Source organism: Microtus oregoni, unplaced genomic scaffold (genome assembly GCF_018167655.1).
Source record: "Microtus oregoni isolate MIOR12 unplaced genomic scaffold, Mior012 000016F_ref0000370, whole genome shotgun sequence".
Taxonomy (NCBI): domain Eukaryota; kingdom Metazoa; phylum Chordata; class Mammalia; order Rodentia; family Cricetidae; genus Microtus; species Microtus oregoni.
The window spans coordinates 24,815,493-24,838,194 of record NW_024543075.1 but is presented as its reverse complement, the minus strand read 5'-3'; the positions used below and the strand labels follow the sequence as shown (position 1 = coordinate 24,838,194).

At 44.6% G+C, this 22,702-nt stretch overlaps 1 protein-coding gene across 2 annotated transcripts in view; it reads right to left on the bottom strand.

Moving 5' to 3' along the window:
- The window catches only part of Dnah3 (dynein axonemal heavy chain 3), a 162,606-nt gene that overhangs the window by 89,027 nt on the left and 50,877 nt on the right, over positions 1 to 22,702 (bottom strand). For both annotated transcript variants that reach the window (XM_041666669.1, XM_041666670.1), the window contains exons 23-33: positions 22,522 to 22,658; positions 18,926 to 19,127; positions 17,821 to 17,913; positions 16,261 to 16,371; positions 12,546 to 12,660; positions 9,878 to 10,076; positions 7,602 to 7,710; positions 7,294 to 7,407; positions 6,411 to 6,587; positions 2,839 to 2,930; positions 311 to 530 (exon numbers count right to left, since the gene is read on the bottom strand). In XM_041666669.1, the coding sequence (XP_041522603.1) occupies positions 311 to 530; positions 2,839 to 2,930; positions 6,411 to 6,587; positions 7,294 to 7,407; positions 7,602 to 7,710; positions 9,878 to 10,076; positions 12,546 to 12,660; positions 16,261 to 16,371; positions 17,821 to 17,913; positions 18,926 to 19,127; positions 22,522 to 22,658 (1,569 nt within the window). The remainder of the gene's footprint in view (positions 1 to 310; positions 531 to 2,838; positions 2,931 to 6,410; positions 6,588 to 7,293; positions 7,408 to 7,601; positions 7,711 to 9,877; positions 10,077 to 12,545; positions 12,661 to 16,260; positions 16,372 to 17,820; positions 17,914 to 18,925; positions 19,128 to 22,521; positions 22,659 to 22,702) is intronic.

Here is a 22,702-nt window from a genome sequence, read left to right as displayed (position 1 = left end):
TGATTCGGTGTGCTCCGGGTTCAATGAGAACTACACAGTGAGTTCCAGGCCAGCCAGAGCTCCACAGTGAGAATCTGTCTTAACAAGGAAAAGATGGAGAGCAATAGACGACGGCACCTGAGGCGAACCTCTAAGTCTCTGCATGCTCTCACACGTGTGTGCACTCACGTGCGCATGCGTGTGCTCCAAAGTGGGATGGCTGGAATGAGAGAGGGTGTCAAGAGGTGGAAGATGTGGGGCAGTGCTTTTAAAACGATTTCATTCTCCAAAATTGAGCTGAGTCCTTGGTCAAAGCCCCAAGACAGTGTACCTGAAACAGGGGGACGTCTTGAGCCAGGAACTTGGCCAGGTTGACATCCAGCAAGGCCCGGAGCAGCAAAACACTTTCGTTCTCCTCGGGGTACTTAAGCTTCAGATTGCCTGCAGCTGTGAGCACAGACTTGACAGCCCGCATGCCATAGTCATAGTGATGCTGGGATGACAGCTGCTCGGAGCACAGGCGGTAGGTGGCGACAATCTTCTGGGCAAGACTGTGCAAGGGCAAAGACAAGTCCTCAGTCCTCGGGGCCGCTCCTTCAGATGCCAGGCTTGCCCGTGGATTTAGTGAGCAAGGCTTTTTACCAGAACCACCATAGTGAACTAAGGAAACACAGCTCTCTTTCAAACATAGAATGAAAGCAAGCAAGCACATATATCCAACATACACCCTAAGTGAAGTCACGTTATACGCTTTGTGTGGGAATGCATGTGTACGTATGCAGGCACACACGAGTTTGAAATCATACATTGAACTATTAACTGTGTCAATCCCTGAAGGGTGAGAGTAAGGTTTACTGGGGGGACGGTTACCTTTCCCACGTCTGTGACATGACAGTACTGTGTGATATCTGTTTTTTTTTTTTAATTCAAACAAGCTAACTCTAAAGTGTAATATATACATCATATTATGCATGTATGTCTACTTCTTAGTCTTTCTGGACACATGGCTGAGAAGCACATTTCTCAGACTGTTCTATAGCTAGAGGAGGCCAGAAGAATGTCTTCTAGCCAGCGCTGGGGGAACAAGTGACATATCAGGTCCAGGCTGGCCCATCAAAATCTCCTCCATGAGACATCCCATGCCACACGTTGAAGCCATGCTGTAAGTATCCCATGTTCCTGACTCACCCACTGAGGAGCAATGTCCTGACCAGAAATGTCTATTTGGGATTCTGAGTGAGGATGAAGCAAACATTTGTTATGCTACACCATTGGGACCCAGCTGTCACGGTTGGCCTGACTAATACGCTTGGGTATATTGCTCTTGTGATGATTCCCTTTAGAAAACAAAGATCCCATAGTGTTCACACCTTAGCACGGGGCTTCAGTAGACGGTGAGTTGAATAAGTCAAACCAATGTGATCCAGGGCCACCAGAGAGAAAAAATAACCCTATAGCTCAGAGGACACCTCTTGCCAAGGAAGGGTAATATATTCTGTGAAAAATTCTCTTAGGTTACAAACAAGGAACAATTATACATTCCCCTGAAAAGATATTTATTGCAGCAACAAAATCTATTGATTACAGGAAAGACAAGGTAAAACAACAACCACAACCAAACCAAACAAAATAGAAAAAAACCCCACAAAACCCAACCTAAAACACAAAACAAAACAAAAAAAATTTAAAATTTGGGTTGGTAAATATAAGCCATTTTATAATGTGTGCTGTTTTGAGTATATACAAACACAGATAAAGACACTAATTACTGTGTGTTTTGGAAAACTGGGAGTTGCTTGAATCAGAAATAACACCATTAATTGGAGAAATAAATGTTATATTGCTAACAATTTAACTAAAATGTTAAATTCATTAAAAAATACTACATTTTTTTCTGCAGCTTTGGAATCATTTCACGTTTTATAGTCTTGTTTTAAGCCCTTTAGTAATATGGGGTAAATGTGTTATTGTGAGGGGTGGGAAGGACATGAGTGGCTACTGTTTTTACAGTGTTTGGATGTGTATAGCAGAGAAGAGCCCCTTTCATGGACACTTGGGCCTTTTCTCTGTCAGGAATGGGGTCAGGACCAAAATCAGGGCAATATGTTCTCAAATCAGCAAAATCAAGTTTCTTGAGTGTTGTAGAACATTAGTTAAAGGTATGTTAATTTGTTTACACTGTGGAATGTTTGTTTAATGATGCAAAGATGTGTTGCATTTTTTTATGTTTCATTTGTTTAACTCTGTGAAGCTGTGCTACTTTGCCTGCCTAAAACTCCCGATTGTTCTAATAAAGAGCTGAATGGCCAATAGGTAGGCAGGAGACAGAATAGGTGGGGCTGTCAGGAGAGAGAATAAATAGGAGGAGAGGTTTGGGAAGAAAAGATCAAGCAATAAGAAAAGAAGAAGGAAAGGAGGACTCCAGAGGCCATCCATCCAGCTATGCAGCTTGCCATGAAGTAAGAAGTAAAGAAAGGTATATAGGAAGGCAAAAGCCAAGAGGCAAAGATAGACAGGATAATTCAAGCTAAGAAAAACTGTCAAGAAACAAGTTAAGCTAAGGTCGGGCATTTATAAGTAATAAGACTCTGTGTGTATTTATTTGGGAGCTGGGTGGAAGCCCTCCCCCTCAAAAGAGTCAAAGAGTAAAAACAACCAACAACACTTGAGGTTTTATTCTTTTCCCTCCACACAAAAAAAAGTTGCTCTTTAAAGGCAGGTGGAATCCACTAGGAAACAAATGGAACATACCTCCGTGGAACCCACTGGGAAACAAACAGAACATACCTCTGTGGAATCCACTGGGAAACAAATGGAACATAACTCTGTGGAACTCACTGGGAAACAAACGGAACCTACCTCCTGGAGTCCAGAAAGCCCATAGAGTAGAGGGAGATTTCTCCAATGAGAGCATAGTCTGGAACCATCATGGCCACCGTTCGGAATAAGGCCTGGGAAAGAAATAACCAGTTAGAACCAGAGCACACAAAATACATGCTTAGAGGAGTCACATCCACAGAGACAGAGAGAAGTCACGAGATGAGCCAGTCAACCCCTTGACAATCAAGGGAAGGACGGCCAGAGGACAGGCTAAGACAGACAGACAACCTCTGCACTGACTTTGACTGAGTTACATGCTATTACATTGGGTCTCTCAGAGTCGTATGGAAGGTTCTAGGAGCTGGTTTCACAACCATTTTTTCACTCTGTGTCAAATGAGGACATCTTATAGCATCATCCAACTTCCCAGGATTCAGTAGGTTTTCAGATGCCGTTCAGGAATGCGAGACCAGTGCAGAACATGAGAATTCTGAGATCAGGCAAGAGCTGATTTGATTCCCGTTCAGATACAGACCAGTTTGGGCAAGTTACATAATCTGAAACTTTTAGTATTTTTTTCATCAGAATGAACTACCAGCTTTAGCCCTTTGTAGAAATAGCTGAGAATGAATGATATTGTGTAAGTGAAGTGTTCACAAACAAATGTGGCCCGTTGTGGTGGTCTGAAAGAAAACGGCCCCCAAAGGGACTGGCACTATTAGGAGGTGTGGCTTTGTTGGAGTAGGTGTGGTCCTGTTGGAGGAAGTGTGTCTCTGTGGAGGCAGGCTCTGGGGTCTCATATATGCTCAAGCCACCCCCAGTATCTCAGTTTACTTCCTGTTACCTTCTGAATAAGATGTAAGAACTCTCAGTTTCTTCTCCAGCACCAAGCCTGCCTGCATGCTGCCTTGCTTCCTGCCATGCTGACGATGGACTAAAGCTCTGAGCCACCCCAGTGAAATGTTTTCCTCTATAAGAGTTGCCATGGTCATGGCGTCTCTTCACAGTGACAGAAACCCTAACTAGAACAACAGCTACTCTCTTTCCATCTTAGAATGTAGAGGAGAAGGGGCTTGCCTCATGCTTACAGTTAGCCAGCTGGAAGGCCAGGACTAATGCAGGCTCCCTCACACCTTTGCCTTCTGCTTCCTATAATGTCTGTTTCATGAGAGGTTTTTGTACAGGTCTAACACAGCTATTGGCTAGGGTGAGTGCAAAGAGTCGTTACGACAGCTGGGTTATGAGAAAGGGAAATGGAGTACAAATTCTACTTTGACACCCACTAGCCTATGTCAGTTCACCTAGACAGACCTTGGTAGAGGGGATCTTGATTTAAGTAGTGGCATACTCCTTTAATCCCAGCACTTGGGAGGCAGAAGCAGGTGGATTTTTGTGAGTTTGTAGCCAGCATGATCTACAAAGTGAGTTCCAGGACAGCCAGGGCTGTTACACAGAGAAACTGTATCTCGAGAAACAAAACCAAAGAAAAAGAACTGCATCTATCAGAATGACCTGTGGGCATGTCTATGGGGGCATTTCTTGATTTCTGATTGATGGGGAAGGGCCCCGCTCACTGGGACAGTGCCATCCTAGCCTGAGCTATAAACGAAAGGTAGCTGAGTGAGCCGGGGAGGCCAGTAAGTAGTGCTCCTCCAACACTCTCTGCTTCCCTTTCCGCCCTAGGGTTTTGCTTGAGTTTTTGCCCTGACTTCCCTCAAAGATGGACCATGACATGGAGGTGTAAGCTAAATAAGCCCTTTCCTACCTGTCTTAGGTAGGGTTTCAATTGCTGTGAAGAAACAGGTCAATTCTTATAAAGAACAACATTTAATTGTGATGGCTTGCTTACAGTTCAGAGGTTTAGTCCATTATCATCATGGCGGGAATCCAGGCAGCATGCAGGCAGACGTGGTGCTAGAAAAGGAGCTGAGAGTTCTTACATTCTGACTCAGGCAACAGGAAGTAAACTGAGATACTGCATGTGGCTTGAGCATAAATGAGAACCTCCAAAGTAACAGACCTCTTCCAACAAGGCCACGCCCATTCCAATAAGGCCACACCTCCTAATAGTGCCACTCCCCCAAGTAGCTGTGGTCAGTGTTCTATCACAGCAAAAGAAAGCAAACAAGGACATCAACCTACAGGGAGGAGCATTGAAAGATCTTCTCGCCTGTTTTCTACTCTGAGAGCAAAGTGGTCTATTTGAACAAGCTAGCCTGGATACTAATCATAATTCATTTCTAGTAGGTAGATCAACGTGTACTAAAGTTGATGATGAGGTTGTGGTCATATCTCGTCTATCATTTCTAAGAGGGTGGAGAAATCCACAAAGAAGCAGGCCTAGAAGTCTCTCTCTGTGGTCGCTCTTTTCAAGCAACTGGGTGTCAGACATTCTTTCCATAGAAGACCTAATCAGCTTATATCCTTTGGATTTGTGCTTCCATGAAAGCAGCATCCCAAGGCCATCTAGTGGCCATCTTTCCTTGTCTCTCTTTCATCCTTTTCTGAGGCACTTCCCTTCTTCCACAAGAGACAGGGCCTTTGGATGCTACAGTGTCTGTAGCTCAGGCTAGATCAACAATAGGTGCTGGGCACATAGACTCTTGTTTTTCCTCTGGTGTGTCAGAACAGTACGCTTTAGAAAGGAAATGACTTGGGTTTTACTAGTTTAGTAATGAAGAGGGTTGATTAATATGGTTCAACCTAAGTTTGTCAGAGTTCTCTGCATTGAAATTTGGTATACTCAGCAGAAAAAAATAATGACATCTTGAAGTTTGTGGGCAAATGGATAGGTCTAGAAAACATCATATTGAGTGAGGTAACCTAGACCCAGAAAGACAAATATCATATGTACTCACTCATGAGTGGCTTTTAGACATAAAGCAAAAAAAAAAAGCCTATAATTCACAATCCCAGAAAACCTAGACAACAATGAGTACCCTAAAGGAGACATACATAGATATAATCTACATGGGAAGTAGAAAAAGACAAAAATCTCCTGAATAAATTGGGAGCATGGGAACCATGGGAGAGGGTAGAAGGGGAGGGGAGGAGAAGGGAGGGGAGTGGAGAAAAATATATAGCTCAATAAAAACAATTTAAAAAACATATAAAAAAGAAATTTGGCGTTCTTTCCTAAATAGATGATCTTGGTTTGACTCTCAATTATTGTCTTTTTGCAGGATATGAAGATTAGATGATTTCAACAGTGCTAAATTTTCCATCCTCCCCTGGAAGGAAACAATGTAACAACTCTTTCTTAGCAATAGTAGGTTGGAGGTAAGAGGTAACTGGTGCCTTAGCATTCACCTTTCTCTACCTTGCCTAGCTGACATTTCTTTATATCAGCTGTCTGACCACTGTAGATAATCAAAACACGGCCTCTTACTATAGTTTCACTGATATTCATTGCCATTCATCTTTATGTATTAATTCTTCCTCACTGTAAGACTTTGTTGGGGAGGTGGTCTCAGATCAAATATTATCTTACATTGGAAATATTAGCTATTCCTACTATTAGGCTAACTATGAGAGATCTTCAGCAGCATACTCCTAGAAGTTTCTACACTATAAATACATTTATGCTATATCAAATCAAGGCCAACAGTTACCTTGAGGTTATCCGGCAGCTCAGCCCTGCCAGCATACCCAGGGTTCATGGTGATGAAGACAGCACAGGTTGGGTTCAGCGAGAGCTCGGTGCCTTCAAAGATGAACATCTTCAGCTTCCGGATAATGGCTTGTTGGATGCTGAGAATCTGCTGGGCTACCACTGATAATACCTCCACCTGTGGAAGGAATACCCCACTGGGGTGTGCTCTGCCAGCCTGCCTCCTCACTCTGCATGGACGGACCTCAGCCACCTGAGAACTAGACCTTTATACTCTTAACGATGAGCATAATTTGGGGATTTGGCAAGGAGATGCATGTGTGTGTCCATGTGTATATGTGGTGTCGTGTGTGTGTATAAGACATTTCCATAGTACTTTATCTTAGCATGGTGCTTGACACCCAAGAGGCTTTCACTGTCCACCAGTTCAAATCTCACTGCTTACGTTTCTGATTTCCACTCTAAATAGATTCAATCATGTATATTTTGTGATGTCTTTTTTATTTTTTTTTACCACTATTGTAGGCTTCTATCATATTTTGTTTGTTTTATTTTTATTCTTTTTATTGGGTTGCAACCATTTAAGAGGTAAGCTCATCTCTTATTCATCTTTACCCCCATGAACTTATGCAGTGACAGACATACACTAGCTGCCCACCTAACCTGTGAAGGAGTTAGCGAATGGATGAATACGATCAGGGGGTTGGATGTGTTTAAAATACACATGTTGTCTCCTTGCAGCTGTTTGTGTTTAATATTTAAGTACCTACTCCATGCAAGGGCCATAGAGAAGATGTACAGACGCTATTCTTAAGAGCTGAGAACCCAGAAAAAGACTGCTTCATGTCCAACCCCTTTGTTATGTCCCCTCGAAGGAGAGTTACCTCAATCCTATTGAATTCATCAAAACAGGCCCATGCTCCAGCTTGGGCCAGCCCCTTGAAGAACTTCCCCATGGCTTTGTAATCCAAACCATCAGAGCAGTTGAAGACCACACACTGGAAAGAGGGAGGAATCAGGGTAAATTTCCTCATAGCTGAGTAATCAGAACCATAAGCAGAGGCAAGGCTTCTCTCCCATTCTATTGAATGAACTGGGATCCCACTTTGCCTGTTAGGCTAAATTGTCTCGAACTTCTTGCTCTTAGGGTCCAGAGAGAGGTAGGAAGAAAGGGTAGAGATGGGTGCCATACCTGCTTAGCCAAAGCTTTAGCCAGATCTTTGGTGGTCTCTGTCTTGCCTGTCCCTGCTGGACCCTCTGGAGCGCCTCCAAGGTTGAGCTTCAGAGCTCCCATCAGAGTCCTAAGAGGAAAAGCAAAGCAAGCCAAAAAGAAAACAGTGTCTCAAATCCTGAGATACAACCCTGGATTTTGTTTACTTTGAATTCTGCAAATAGAGGTCTCCTTCAATAATATGATCAATACATCACCATTTGTTGAGCCTTGTAATTTCAGAGCCTAGCACAGTGCTTGGTGCATGGCCGAGGCCACCTATATGCTGCTGCCTGAGAGAATGACTGGATGAGTAATGGGATGCTTAGGGTATCTAAGTGAACCCAATAGGAATGGAAAATATTCCAGTCCTACATCCCGAAGCTCACCAACACTGATGGAAGGGAGATAAAAAAAAATCCATGTGTCCCATTGGAGTATGCCCTGAGCTTAGGAACCACATTACAGCCCATATCTGCAGAAAGAGAGAGAGAGAGAGAGCAGAGTGCTGGGCAGGCGTTAGAAATGAACGAGGACACGGGCCCCAAAGCCCTTGGAATACGTTTTTAGACGGCAGTGACACAGCAACTTGTTATTTTCTGCACTCGCTTCCACAGCTCTAATTAGATTTCAGGTCAGCTGGTGCCATGCATGGTGCAGGGGCACATTCGAGTCACGACTGTTCTTTATGACTGCAGCTAATACCAGTGTGTGGTAGTCAGGGCTCTGATGAATGAGTAGATTAGAGCACAGAGGGAGCACTGATGGTCATGCCAGATGACGGGCATTTCCTTTCTGTCATAATCAACTCTGCCATGTGTGTCATTTATTATAGCATGCTGAAGTCCTGAAGGCTGTGCAATAGATCATATTTCCAAAAGGAAATTGCTGGATGATGAGCAGACTAAATGAAAGATGAACTAAAATCAGAAAATAAGGATTGACAATAAATGGGCAAATGATTTGAATGGACAGTTCTCAAAAGAGGTACAGATGTCAAAGGGGGTGGGGTCAGTGCCTTTAGTCATTAAGGAAGTCCAAATTCACTCAAGTCAGAGTGACTATCCTCAAAAAACCGAACGACAAAAGCTGGCAAGGATAAGCGTGGGGAGGTGGGGAATTTAACATTCGGACCCTGTAGGTAGGAAACGTTAAATGTGTGTGGCCGCTCGAGAGGGGCCTCAAACAAACCTGAAAATACCACTCCTGTGATTGAGTGATAGCCCTGCTAAGTATACACCCGGAGGGATCAAAGCCTGTGGACCTCAGAGGTGTTTGCACGCTCTTGTTTGCTGTGATACTGTTTACAGAGCAAAGTAAGACATCAGCAGTCGCGCCTGCCAGTAGATGAATAGATAAAGAAAATTTCATTCTGTCTTAAGAATGGAAAATTTGTCGATGGTAGGAAAATAAAAGGAGCTGGAGATTGCCATATTAAACAAAATAAGCCAGATTCAGTTTTTCCCCATGTGTGGAATTCAGATTTGGGAGAGAGAAAGACATTAAAGTAGAAAAATGTTTCGGAAGAGGAAGTGGAGGTCGGTGGGGAGACAAGACAGGGCGCTCACAAATGCAGTGTATTCTGGCCAATGAAAAGAAAACATGACTGGAAAAATTTAAAGAATCTTAAAGCAAAACACTTGGAAATATTTTTACAGTCTAGCTTTGTACTAAACAAATCTAGAAAAATGTGTATAGTATAATTCAGACACCTAGAAAATCCGAGTATAAAAACGTTGGAAAGTTAAGGGACCTAATGTTAGGAGTTGTAGGGAAAGGAGCCAAGCACTACGCTGCACGAAGAGAAGCTCCTTCTCTGCACTGGAATTTCTTCAGTGCTGGGGTTGGACGGCAGGGCCTTACCTGCTTGCTAGTCAAATGTTGTCCCTCGGGGCCACATGCTTAGCCCTGCTTGTCTGTATCCTGACTTTCGGGGTCTATCACATGGCCCTGGGCTCCCCAGATGGCACACTGAATTTTGCTATTGCTGAGCTTTTCCCTTAGCAACTTGTGACTATCTCACTCATACACCGGTGCTCTGCTAACTGGTTCCGGTGTATTTGTCCATACTGGGATTCCCATTGGGTTTCCATTCCCAGCCTATTCCATTTCTGGTTGGTGCTGACAACTAAGGGCAATCTTCTGAAGTGTGAAATTGAAACGTAGAGGGTAAGGAACCCAACACTGTGACCTGCCCAGTGCCTTTCCCTCCTACGATCTGGAGCCCCAGTCTTTCAACGCGGGGCTCCAGAGCTCACCTGTAGCAGCGGTCTGTGAGAGGAGTGATCACCAGGCGGGGGGAGTTGCCCAGGTACTCGTAGCCATACAAGGCTTCTGTGGTTATCATCTGCACATGAACGTCCTTTGCCTGCCAGTAGTACCGCAGCTGTGAAATCCACTGGAAGTCATTTAGACTGGTGATCTTATCCTGTGCCAGCTTGGCCACCACGTCACGGGCTAAGGGAACACCATGCGGAGACACACACACACAGAGGTGTCAGAACTGCCCATCCTCTCAGACTCCTCAGGCAGAAGAGAATGCTATCCAGGTCCTCAGACCCTATGCTATCTCAGGTTCTGGCATCTTCCTGGTCTACTTCCAGCATGCAGGTAGCAGGAGCTTTCACAAGCTGGAGTTTGCTTTTTCCTAGGGGCAAGGAAGACTGTGCTGCCTTCTGTCAGGAAGTAGAGCGGAGGTCCTGAATGTGCACCCTGAAATCAGGTGGCCTGGTGTAGGGTACCGACTGTCAGCTTGACAGAGTCTAGAGTCCCTAAAGAGACAAGCTTCTGGGGATGCCTAAAAGGAATGTCTAAATTAGGTTAATTGAAAGGGGAAGTGTTGTAGAATATTATTTTAAGGTGTGTTACTTTTGTTTACGCTCTGGAACATCTGTTTAATCATGCAAAAATTGTTCGATTAAATAAAATTCACCTGCAGTCAGGAGGTTGCCTCAGCGACTGACAGGAAGTCGTAGGGGGGAGCCAGGTGGAGAAGGGTTTATGAGAAGGGGTGAGGAGCAGCGTGAGAATTTCTTGGGAGACTTGAGGAGATTTGAGTGAGCTGCTTGCTATTCAGCCAGTCTGGGGAGCAGAGTCTACCTCAACCTTTGAAACTTTAGTTCTTTTTTTTTGGTTTTTCGAGACAGGGTTTCTCTGTGGCTTTGGAGCCTGTCCTGGAACTAGAACTTGCTCTGTAGACCAGGCTGGTCTCAAACTCACAGAGATCTGCCTGCCTCTCCCTCCCGAGTGCTGGGATTAAAGGCGTGCGCCACCACCGCCGGGCTGAATCTTTAGTTCTTTAGTGGGACAGAGACTTAGATAAGTTCCTGTTGTATCTTTGAAAGGGTCGGTGCCTGAGGGAACAGAATTTCTTCAGGCAGCAGCTCTTGGAGCCAAAATGCCACTGGTAGTGGAAGAATTTCAATTGCTGACGAGGATAGCCATAGCGTAAAAAGCAGCAACCAAGAAAGCAACAGGGAATACCCACACTAAACATGAGGGGCACCATTCCCTGGGATGGGCTCTATCCTGGACTGCATAAAAGGACCGCTAGCTGAGCACCGGTGTTTGCTGCTCTCAGCTTCCAGGCTGTGAATGTGACTACTTGGCCTATATTTCTGCTCCTGTACTTTCCCCACCATGGTGGTCTGAACCCTTAAACTGTTAGTCAGCATAAACACTTCCTTCTTCAGTTGCTTTGGCCAGATATCTTGTTGCAAAAGCAAGGAAAATAACCCATATACTTGGGTTCAAATTTTGGTTCCACCATGAACTAGCTTTGTGACTTTGGGACAGTTACTCAAATTTCTCTGTCTCTTGGTTGAGCAATCTGGAAGAGAGAGTATCTTATATCACCTGGAATAGGTAGGAGGACTCAAAGTAAGTACACTGTGTGTACGGATACACAATGGGGGGGGCAGGACCAGAGAGAACTCTCCAACATATAAAATATTATAGAAATATTACTTCATGTTACTATTGTGAAATTCATGTGGATGAGGGTGGGGCTGACCCAGAGACTTTGCAAGATAATCACCCTGAGTGTTCACACATTTTCGATATGACCTTTTGGGCCCCATTCCAGGCTTCTAGGACACCCTAGGACACTGGCGTCATTTTGACCTGAGATGGCATGGAAAAGTATTCCACAAATTTATGGGTAGAGGTGTTTTTACTTCCAGCCTCAGGAAGCAGCTGCGTAATACATTTATTGGCTTCCTTTCTTCCTCTCATAGGATTTTGAAGCTGAGTTACTGACAATGATTCCTGAAGTCGAAGGGTGGATATGAGCTTGTAGGAATGTGGGTGTGTGGCCATGTGAGGAACAGACCCCCCACCCCCTTCCTGATCTCTCTGCCTGGTCAGACTGAAGTGAGCACCAGTCCTAAGGGAATGGATGTTGTGACACACTAGTAAGCTGATCTATGAGCAAGAAAGACCTCGTTCCCAGGCAACCAGCCTGGTCCAGCCCCAGTTTCCTTGGTGATGATGAAGTAAGGGTGTGGAGGTGGTTTGTTTTCCATAAAGACCCCAATTCTTCCTCCTTGTCCTCCTCCTTTGTTTTCTTTTGTTTAAAGAGGAGCAGAAGGCGTTGTCTCTCACTACCTCTCCCTGCACAGCTGCCAATTTCCAGTCCCTTGGGTTTGGAAGCAGACACAGAGAGGCGCCTTTGCCACTTCCAAATGCGGTGTCTCCCAGCAAATTATCTCTTTCTCTAACCACAGGCTCTTAGCCTGGGAAATGTTTGCGCAAATGAGAAAATGTAAACATGTAGCGCAAAGCTCAGCACCTGGTGAAAATTCAGCATCATCAGCCGTGCTAACGAGGAGGGGGAAGCCCTGAAGCATCCCATTCAGGAGACTCAAATGACGTGCCTAGCCAGCTGCCTTTCCTGGACCGAGCGACACCAAGAGTCTGTTCTCTTACCGTGGACATCGATGACGGTGAGGGCCCCGAGAGTGAGCCTCGCCCCGCTGCTCAGCTTCCCACGCACCAGCTCGACGATCTCTGCGATCTGGTCATTGCTCTTCTTGAGAAAGTCCTGGCCGGGCCACAGGAAGAAACGTGTGGTCAAAGTGGATTCTCCTCCAGCGGTTCCCATCTTGAGGGCTGGCATCCAAAGATCCAAACCAGACCTGGATGTCTCCCCTCAAACCATCCTTTTCCTTACCTCATACATTAACCTCAAGATGGATCTTCTTCTAATTAAAAGAGGCCACAGTACCCTGTTTTATTTTATAACAGTGTGGGAAAGACAAAGCTTCCGGGGCAGATATGCACAATTGTGGATGCTTAGAGTAAGGACAGTCTCACTGTGAGGTGGGAAGGCATTTTAGGTGACGAAGCGCTTTTCCTCGTTTTGCACGTGACTGTGCTTACATGATTGTATGCACTTGTCAAAACACAGAACTGTGTGCTAAAATGGGTGAGTTTTCCTATATGTGGAGTGTGCAGTAGTCCTGAATTAGCAAAAGAAACTTTCTCAGATAAAGGAGACACAGGAAATAGGACAAGCTGCACAGATGAGTGGGACATTCATCTTTACCTATGAATCACAGCCCCTGGGAGACTGAGGCAGGAGGGGAATAGCCTGGGCTACATAGGAAGACGTTACTTCACTTACACAAAGATGAAGAGGAGGAGAAAAAAATGCAGCATGTAACCCTGGACAGAGTCTTGGCTTAGGAAAAGGTTAGACCTTTAACAGGGCAACAATTCAATTGGCAAAGTTAAAAGGTCTATACAGTAATAGATCATTATTGATTTCCTGATTTGGATCATTATATTTTGCTTCTCCCTGATGTTCACATCTGAGGTTCTAGGTAAAAGGTATATGAAAATTCTTTGTTTTATTTTTGTGATATTATATAAGCCTTGTATTCAAAATGAAGAGGTTGAACAATTAAAAATTTTTTTGAGGCGGGGTTACTTTGTGCATCCCTGGCTGTCCTGAACTCACTCTGCAGACCAGTAAAAATTAATTTTGAAAAGAAATATGAGGAAGGGAGACCACTTGAGATCAGCTTCCACCATTTCAATTTTTTTCCCTGTGTGCTTTGGAGCGCGCCGAGCCTCCAGGTGTGTGAAATTCGTAAGGCTACAACTAAGCCAGAAAGCTCCCCTGAGGGTTGAGATCAAGTGTGAGAAGCATGGGTACAATGTCTGATATGAATAAGGCACCCGTAAGTGGTGGTGCTATTCTTAGTTATAATGTGCTCAGCATGTAGGAATAAAGAGGTCCCTACTGCTTCCACTGTCCATGAACTGCTGTCTGAGAAGCCCTTGGAGATGGAGATGCCCCACAGTGCTCTGGAACTCCCCTGTCTACCGTACCGCTGCTGTTCTCCAAGCCAGACAACAGCACAAGTCAAGAAGCTGAGACTCCTTGCTGCTTGTCAGATGGGTTAGTTACGGCTTTAAGACAGAGTCAGCCTTTTTTCCAGAGAGGTGACAGAGCATCCTCAGGCTTACACAGTGCCAATGGCATTGCAGCAACTTATGATCCAGCCTTTTATCAATATGTTAAGTAATTACGTTCCCGCATGTTAAATTGAATTGTAATATTACTGGATTTTTATGTAAATCATATAGTTTTAATTTGGAATTTGTACGTAGCCCAAGATAGGACTGCAGTCTATAATATTCAGAGTTGAGGCAGTGGAAGGATTTGGGGGAAACAAAGCTAATCAGTTCATTTATCATGCAATATATGCTGTAAATGACAATGTATACAGACATCCTGTCCAGATAAACCTGTCAAAACTTGAATTTCGACATTTTGTGTGGACTGATACTGCAAACATTAAAATAATGTTTAAGAGGTTGCTGCAGTGCACCACGCCTTCCACCCCAGTCTCCTGGGCTTTTCATCTCAGAGCTGTGCACACTTAATTCCTCTCTGGAATAAGCCTTCTTGTCGTTTTTACTTGGTCAGCTGTCACTCATGGCTTAAGTCTCTCTTAGACAATAATTTTGCAGGGAATCCTCCCCATCCCTAGCCCCTCTCTCTGATTCCCTCTTTCCTCCCACGCCTCTTGTATCCCCCTTCCTTCTTTATTACAGGTCTAAGCCAGTGCTTTTTTAGCCCCCTTACCAGACTGATTCTGAATCCACGGGCACAGTGACGGTACGATTACCTTATTTACCTCTAGTGACTTTTTGCTACTGGCAGTCTCAGCTCAAAGCAAACACTAAGCCAGCATTTATTAAATGGATAATGAATGGATGCATGGCAGATGTGTGGAGAGATTGGGGAATGGACAGCTGAAGTAATGGACACCATGTGGGTAGATGTATGGATGAACGGATGGAGAGAGGGCTGGAGGAACAGATAGGTAACTGGGTGTGGAGATGGATAAATGGAGGGAGGGAGAGAGGAAGGCATGGATAGAAGGATAAGGGATGATAGATAAATGGATGGATTAACGGATAGGCAGAAGGATAGATAGGCAGATGGATGGATGAAGGAATGAAGAAGTGGATAAATGGATACATAAATGGGTAGGAAGATTGATATTTTGTGACAGCACCTGATTCCTGTAGAAGACCATCCAGTGTGTGCGTGTGTGTGCATGTGTGTGTGTGTGTGTGTGTTTGTGATGAGAAACTTCCTCTCTGTCTCCTGTCTACAAGGTTAAAAACAAACAAATCAGAGCATAGACGTGCAGCCATGAAGGTCAGACATTTTCTATTTCTGAAGTTTGCAACGATGTCATGAATGAAACTTGCATCCATGTATTAGGCGTTAGTCACGTTGATTTCCATAAATTTTAGCTTCGGGTAGGTACCAATCTTTTAATTTTGATATCTAAGCAAATCATAGTAATTTAAAATGTTTTGGTCTGTAGCCAATATTCTATAGGCAAATCTCAGGGATCCGGTGAATTATCTATGGCTGGGATGGAGCTGTTACTCATTCACTGAGCATATTTAGTGACCACCTACTATGTGCGCAACACTGCATGAAACCACACAACTGGGAACAGAACAAACACGGCCTCTTCCCTATTGAGTTCACAGCTTAGTATCTAAGCACTGGTTGGTTCGTTCGCATCTGTTTAATCTTCCTGTCCCTGACTCAACGTGACAATTCCTTGAATTTTACAGATGACTGACACTTGGCTTGGTAGGTTGCTCATGGTCACACAATCAACAAGTAAATGTGTTGGGATGAGATGTCATGTCCACCTGGTCTCGTGCTCTGAAGCCTTGGCATCAGCTGGAAATGCAGGTTTGGGTCTGAGGATATGGAAGTACACCAGGTCTCTCAGAGAAAGCAGAGGGAGAGCTGGGGATGGGGGACTTGGTTGGAATTGGGGCTGGAAAGAAGGGGGCAGTAGCAGAAAGAAAGAAGCAAACATGGCCTCCTGTCCCCAAGAGGAGAATTGTTGGAAAGTCTCCCAAATAACCCCTGCAAGCAAGAGCTGGTTACACTTAGCATCTTGCCGCTCAGAATTTCTACACAGGAAAACCCACGCGGTTAGCAGTATGCTCCAAAGAGATCCCCAGATCCAGATTTCCCACTTCACTGTCTCCATGGCAGCTCTGACTTCCGCGATCCCTGTTCTAAATGACCCAAATGACTACTCTATCCTAGCTCGTGTTGGCTCTCCTCTGTAAGTTTTAAGGTGTGCTCACTTACCAGCAGGGTGTCTTCAACTAGGGCTTCAGACACCTCCTTGGTCCAAAAGATGGAAGAGACACAGATTACGACTTGGCCAGGCCACTGCAAGACCCAGGCATTGCGAGGGACCTGGGAAGGAGCAGTGGTGTTGACTGTAGAATCGGTTTTCCATGTGTGATTTAAATTGACTTCTACAACTACCCCCTACCCTGCCCACACACTTCATCCTAATAGTAAAACAAAACTCCCCTTGTGTCATCCTAGAACTCACTGTGTAGACCAGGCTGGCCTCAAATTTACAGGGCTCTGCCTGCTTCTGCCATCAGAATACTGGGATTAAATGTGTGTACCACCCATGCCAGGCTCGGGATTAGTGATTTATGTCTTTATCCCCCAGGTTTGCGCAAAAGGAAAACAAAACAATTTCAACGCTGCATGATTTCATCACTTCAAGACTTTTTTTTTTTTTCCAATGTGACCAAGGTGGTGTTTGGACAGCACTCAATCCTCACCTTTTAGTGGCTGTGTTATGCCGTGGTGCTGGGGCATGCTTTCTTAGCTAAGTCCTCTTCCCCTAGCTTTTGTTTCCAAAACTTAAGATCAGGGTGCAGCCTGGCTTGGTGGTACAAGCCTGTAATCCCAGCGTAGGGGAGTTAGAGGCAGGAGGATGGGAAGTTCAAGGGTGCCCTTGGCTGCATAGTGAGTTTGAGGCCAGTCTGGGCTCCATGGGACCTTGTGGATCAAGTCTGCTTGAAGTTGTACATAGTTTTATCACAACACAGTCATGTTTGTCATTTATATCTTGTCTATGATACTTTTGTGCGTGGGGTAGAGTTAGGTACTGCAGCCAGAGTCTGGCTCACAGAGGTGGGGGTGTTTGCTTGGCCTTTCATAGAAAAAGTGTGAACTCCTGATAGCTAACTTCACACTGGCAGCTCTTGCTCTGTGACTCGGAATTCATCAGGGAAAATGGAATTTAGATTTTGAAATCTGCCATGTGGGACAGCCAGGCTGGTCTTGAGAACCTTTGTGTAAAGGTGTTAGGTGCACATGTTTGTTTGATAGACGGAGTCTTACCACGGGGTTGGGCCTGGAAGTAAGGCACACACTTAAAGAGGGGACAAAACTCAGACACTTCTAACGGGAGCCTGGCTGGAGGCTGACTGCTGAAGATTTGTCACAATAGGTTATTTTTTCTTAGGCTTTGGGTCGTACTTGTTTCCGTTAAGGCTTTGGGGGGCTTAGAATGTCACTCGCAGGTGATCCAAGTGAATGCCCACCTGGAATGGGAACTAAATGGAGCCATCAGTCCCACGTGACAGAAAGCAAAGCCCCTACTCCCATCCCACCTCCAACACCTAGGTAACTCTTCTCTTCCATACCTGCTTCGACCAGCTAACTCCACCAGGAAAATGCTCACTGCCCTCTGATTCACAGGTCAAAGGTCCCAGAGAGGCTCAGAGAGGTAGGTTTCCGGAGTACAGTCAAGGTCCTGGTGAACTGGCCCATCCAGACCACTCCCCCAAGCTTTCTCTACAGTCCCAAAGCCCTGGCATAGGGACACTAATTCCCGTTTACCTCAGCGTATGCTTCAATCCCATTTCCAATAACTTGCCGCATGCTGGCCAGCATCACCTGCTCCACCTGCTGCAGCCACTTTTCCACCATGCCCTGTGGGGAGATAGAAACAGCAGGAGGCACAAACTGTTAATCATACCTGGACAGAGACCATTGGAGGAGCCCAGATTTCTCTTTGGAGCAGGCTTGGGGGATTGCTGCCTTTTTGGGCCAATATTCTTTGACTAATTGCTTTATGCTTATTAACAGCTATCTAGTAAGTGTGTCTCCTCTAGGTTCAAGTCATCTCCTCAAGCCAGCAGCTTCTCAGGAGGCAAATGAAATCCTTGTTTTAATTAATAAATTTCTCCTTTTATATTTTATTTTAAAGTTATGTGTATGCATACATGTCTATGCACGAATACGTACCTGTGAGTGCAAACGCCTGAGGGGACCAGAGGCATGACACCCCTTGGAACTGGAGCTTCACACAGTTGTAAGCCAACTGACAGGGATGCTAGGCACTGAGATTGGGTCCTCTGCAAGAGCAGTATTACCTCTTTGGGTGCTGCTCTTTCCCACAGGACTGGCAATCACTTAAATTTTACTCCTTATCAAATGGATTGGAGTAAGCAGCACTGGCTGTCATCTAGCACCCAGGAAGATGAAAGAGGAGGACCTCAAGTTTAAGGTGAGGCAGGCCTAAATAACAAGACCCTGCATGTACATCCAAAGAGTGTACATCTGAAAAGACAGGCTAGGTGGTGTGAGATTTCTCATCAATTCTGTTTTCTCTGAGTGGTTATTATTTACCTGGGCTCTGAAAGTGTCACCAGGTCACCTGGAATCTGATTCTTGCTTGCTACTGCGTCCATCATCTTTAGTCAAGGTCTTTCCAGTTTTATTTGTCTCATGGCCTCAAGTATAATCCCCATCTTAGAGATGGGTGAACTGAGGCCCAGAAAGATGGAATAACTATTAAAAATGATTTAGTCGGCAAGTATTGGACCCCAAATGTTCTACACCACAAACTGGAGCCCAAGAGCTTAGCCCAGGGAACACCCCCCATCTCCAGTTTGCTCTGCTGTGAAGAAAAGAGCTCCCCTCAAACACACAAGGGGATTACTTTGGCCTTTGCTGGGTAGATTGTCTGTATGAATGGAACAGTTTCTTTCTCTGAGCTGATCATGCCCATGATTTCCAGGTTGTCTGTGAACTCCAGCTTGGCGATTCCTTCAAAGCACTTCTTCAAGTGTGGCTGCACCCGGAGTGGATCCTTTGTCTCCGACAAGATCTCCAGAAGCTCATCATTTGACAGGAAGAAGAACCTAGTTCAGAGTAAAGAGACTATTGTCACCAGGAGCTCTTTTGAGGGTTCACATTTCCAACAAGGGGGTGCTCCTGGCCGGTGGATCCTACCAGGTGACTACCAGCTGCATCCCAAGGTCTTTCCTGGGCCTGACTCCTCTCCTCCATCACCCATCTGGTCTGTGAAAGATCACTTTGACCCAGAGAGCAAGAGAAAGGGCAGGAGTAGGCATGCATGAGGTCTTCACTGCGGGGCCAGGAATGATCGGCTGGGTTCAGCACTGCTTGTACTTTAGGATCGCCTGGGGAGCTCCTAAGAATTCCAATGCTGAGGTCCAAACACCCAGAGGGTCCCTTGTATCTGATGTCTGATAAGGTCTTAAATCCTGACTGACCCTAGCACGCAGTCACTGTCAAGAGCCTCTAGATAAGAGGAGATTGTCTTCCTTGTCTCTAGCTATGCCAGAAAAAGTTAAAGGTAAAAATGAAAGCGTGTGTGAAGTACATTATATATTGCATGAACATGGCCTTATGAAATCCAGCACAGCAGATAGAAATAGTGTGTTTGTAATGAACCTATGTGCAGTCAGAGACCTCTTTTTAAGTGGAGGTAGTAGCCCCTTCCCCACTTGCTCAGGCTCTAATGATGCAAAACCAAACCTCCAAAAACAAATGTTCAAGGCATCAGCCTCTTTTATGAACCTGAGACTAAAAATTCTATAAAGAAAGGGTCCATGGGATTATGGTCTTACTTATTATGATGGATTACAACTTGTCCATAGTGTTTCGTGAAGACCATGGTGCCAGCCCAAGCTAAGGGGAACAATTGATTTTGGCATCTCTTGATCCTAGGCCAGTTCTCTATCTTGCTTTGGCTGGCAGAATCTAGTGAACACAAATGTGTCCAATGTCCAAGCCTTAAACATTAGGAGACCTTATCATTGGCACTCTTGATGCTCCTGTGACCTTGTGAACAAACCTAGGCTAACCTTCCTAGTGCCCAGAAGCAGAAATCCAACCACCAGGCAAAGGATTAGGACCAACTGCCAGTTGACTGTTAGTCACATTGAGTGAGCTCCCAACAGAAGCACCGTTCAGTTAAGCCCAGCCCAATGTGCCATACCATACAACCGTGAGCTAAATCAATGGCTGTTGTTTTATGCCTCTAAATTTTGGAGTGTTTGTTACATAGCAAAACAAACTGATATACTATGCATGGTATTGAGAAGGTAGGAAAGGTTCAGTAACTCCTTTTAGGCTGACTCAATGATCAGTACCTAACGAGGATGTCAGTTTCTACCATTTCTAAGTAATACTCAGTTGAATGATTGATTTCTATTATGTGCAAGGCCCAAAGACAGAGTAACAGTGTAAAATCATTTAGCTTTCTGTATTTTTAAGGTAAAACTGGTTCACGTGACTATCACCAACAGTTCGAAGTATTCAGTAAAAGTGATTGATTTTATTTTACAAAAAATGCATCAACTCTTGAGATATTTCCGTGAGTGGTAATGTGTGTTTAACTCAGGTAGGAATGTATCTCAAAGATATTAAATATTTGAGTATCTTATTAAGACTCCTTGGGTTTGAAGTGCAGCTTGGACATCTATCAGTTTTGTCTTTCCTGGGAGCGGGGGAGGAAATCATTGTTTTCTCACTTAGAAAGTCAAGATAATCATAATGATCCCACTGTTATAGGATTATTCTAAAGATTACCCAAGTATGAATCACTTAGTGTGGCGTCCTGGCACAAGATGTAACTGCTGTATTAGTGTTGGCGATCACTGTTCTTACTTAGGAATGGCAGCAAAAGGCTGGAACTAAAGGCCTTGCGGCTGAAGAGATAGTTCAGTGATTAAGAGTGTGCTCTGCTCTTGCAGAGGACCTGGCTGCTGGCAATTACCTATATAGTTCCATCTCCAGGGGATTCAGCGCCCTCTTCTGGCCGCTGTGGACACCTGCACTCATGGGCATGCTCTCACACACGACACATAAATAAAATAAAAATATTTTTAAAAGCCCAAACCTCAGGAGGTTTCCAGAGTTTAATCTCTTCCCAATGGTGTGCTTCCAAGTTAATGTTTCTTCTACTGTTTGTGTTTGTCTGTGTTGTCTAAAGGAGGAGCCATTGACCACAAGTAGTTCTTTATGTTAAAAAAAAATAGTATTAAATAAATTAAAACTCCACTTTCTGAGCCATTTTAAAATGTTCAGTGGTGGTCTGGAGAGATGGCTCAGCAGCTAAGAGCATTGGCTACTCTTCCAAATTCAATTTGATTTCCAGTAGCCACATGGATGCTCACAACTGTACCAGGGGATCTGAAGCCCTCTTCTGAACTCCTTGGGCAGCAGGCAAGCAAGGGGTGCACAGACATTCATGCAGGCCAAACACCCATGCACATAAAATAAAAATAACACACAATGGCCCCAAATGGCTATTGACTATAAGACAGAGCAAATAAAGAATATGAGAAAAGAGTTATCAGAGAACACTGTGCTGAGCAGATACCAAGGGAATTTCTTCCACAGATAAACCAAAGCATCGCCAGTGTAACTGTAAAACCCTACCCATTTTTCTTGGTGGAGAGTGGAGAACTAAACTTCGTGTCCAGCCACATTACAGTTTCTCGTTGATGCCTTTTGAGGTAGAATCTCATGTAGCCCTAGTTGGCCCTCAACTTTGTAGCTGAGAAATGACCTTGAACTCTTGTTTTTTTTTTTCCTGCCTCTGCCTACCAAGTACTGGGATTATAAGCATGCAAACCTACAGCCTTGAGTTAAATGACGTGGAGTGACGGGCCACAGGGAACTTGGCATGGATAGACATGCAGGAATGAGATCCCTTGGAACTAGCCCTCTAAAATCACATTGACTTTTACATAAAGCATTAACTTTTGTGGAAAAAAGATAAATATTTATGAAAATTACTGTACCAGGAGCTATCAATGTTAATGCTCAAAAAACTAGCTGACGTTTCTCAAACACTTCCGTTTTATATGTAGCTCATTGACCTGCACAGAAAAACGAAAGAACTAAGAGTCATTTGTGTTATCCTATCTCAATTTCATCCTGAGAGCCTGGGTCCCAGATCTGCTGAAGGTCTTCCAGGGAATGAATAGAAAATCTTGGATCTCAAGAGATATCTCTAAACACTAGGCCTTAATCGTAACTATTATGCCCTTTCCTGGACAGAAACAACAATATTGACTGGCCTAGGTGAAGATGTAACCCCTACAGAATCCATTCAGCTTTGCTCTAGATGATGGCTAAGGAGACATGTTCATTCCTAGATGCCATCTCTTGGGGAACAGGGAAGCAGAAATGGAATTTAATTCAAATCTAACATGAAAAATGTAATTCCATCTACATATGGCCTCGGAGGGCAGGCCCCAGTGAAAGAACAATCCTGCATACCTGGGGAAAAAGAGTCTCTTCTTTTCCAGGTAGTCATTCAATCCCCGTTGGATGTCCTCCAATAGAAGATTGGCCTCCTGAAGCTTCTCAGTCATTCTTGGCTGGTCAGCTGCCACCAGGACCCTGGCGTCTTTCACCTGGGTTACACACACACACACACACACACACACACACACACACA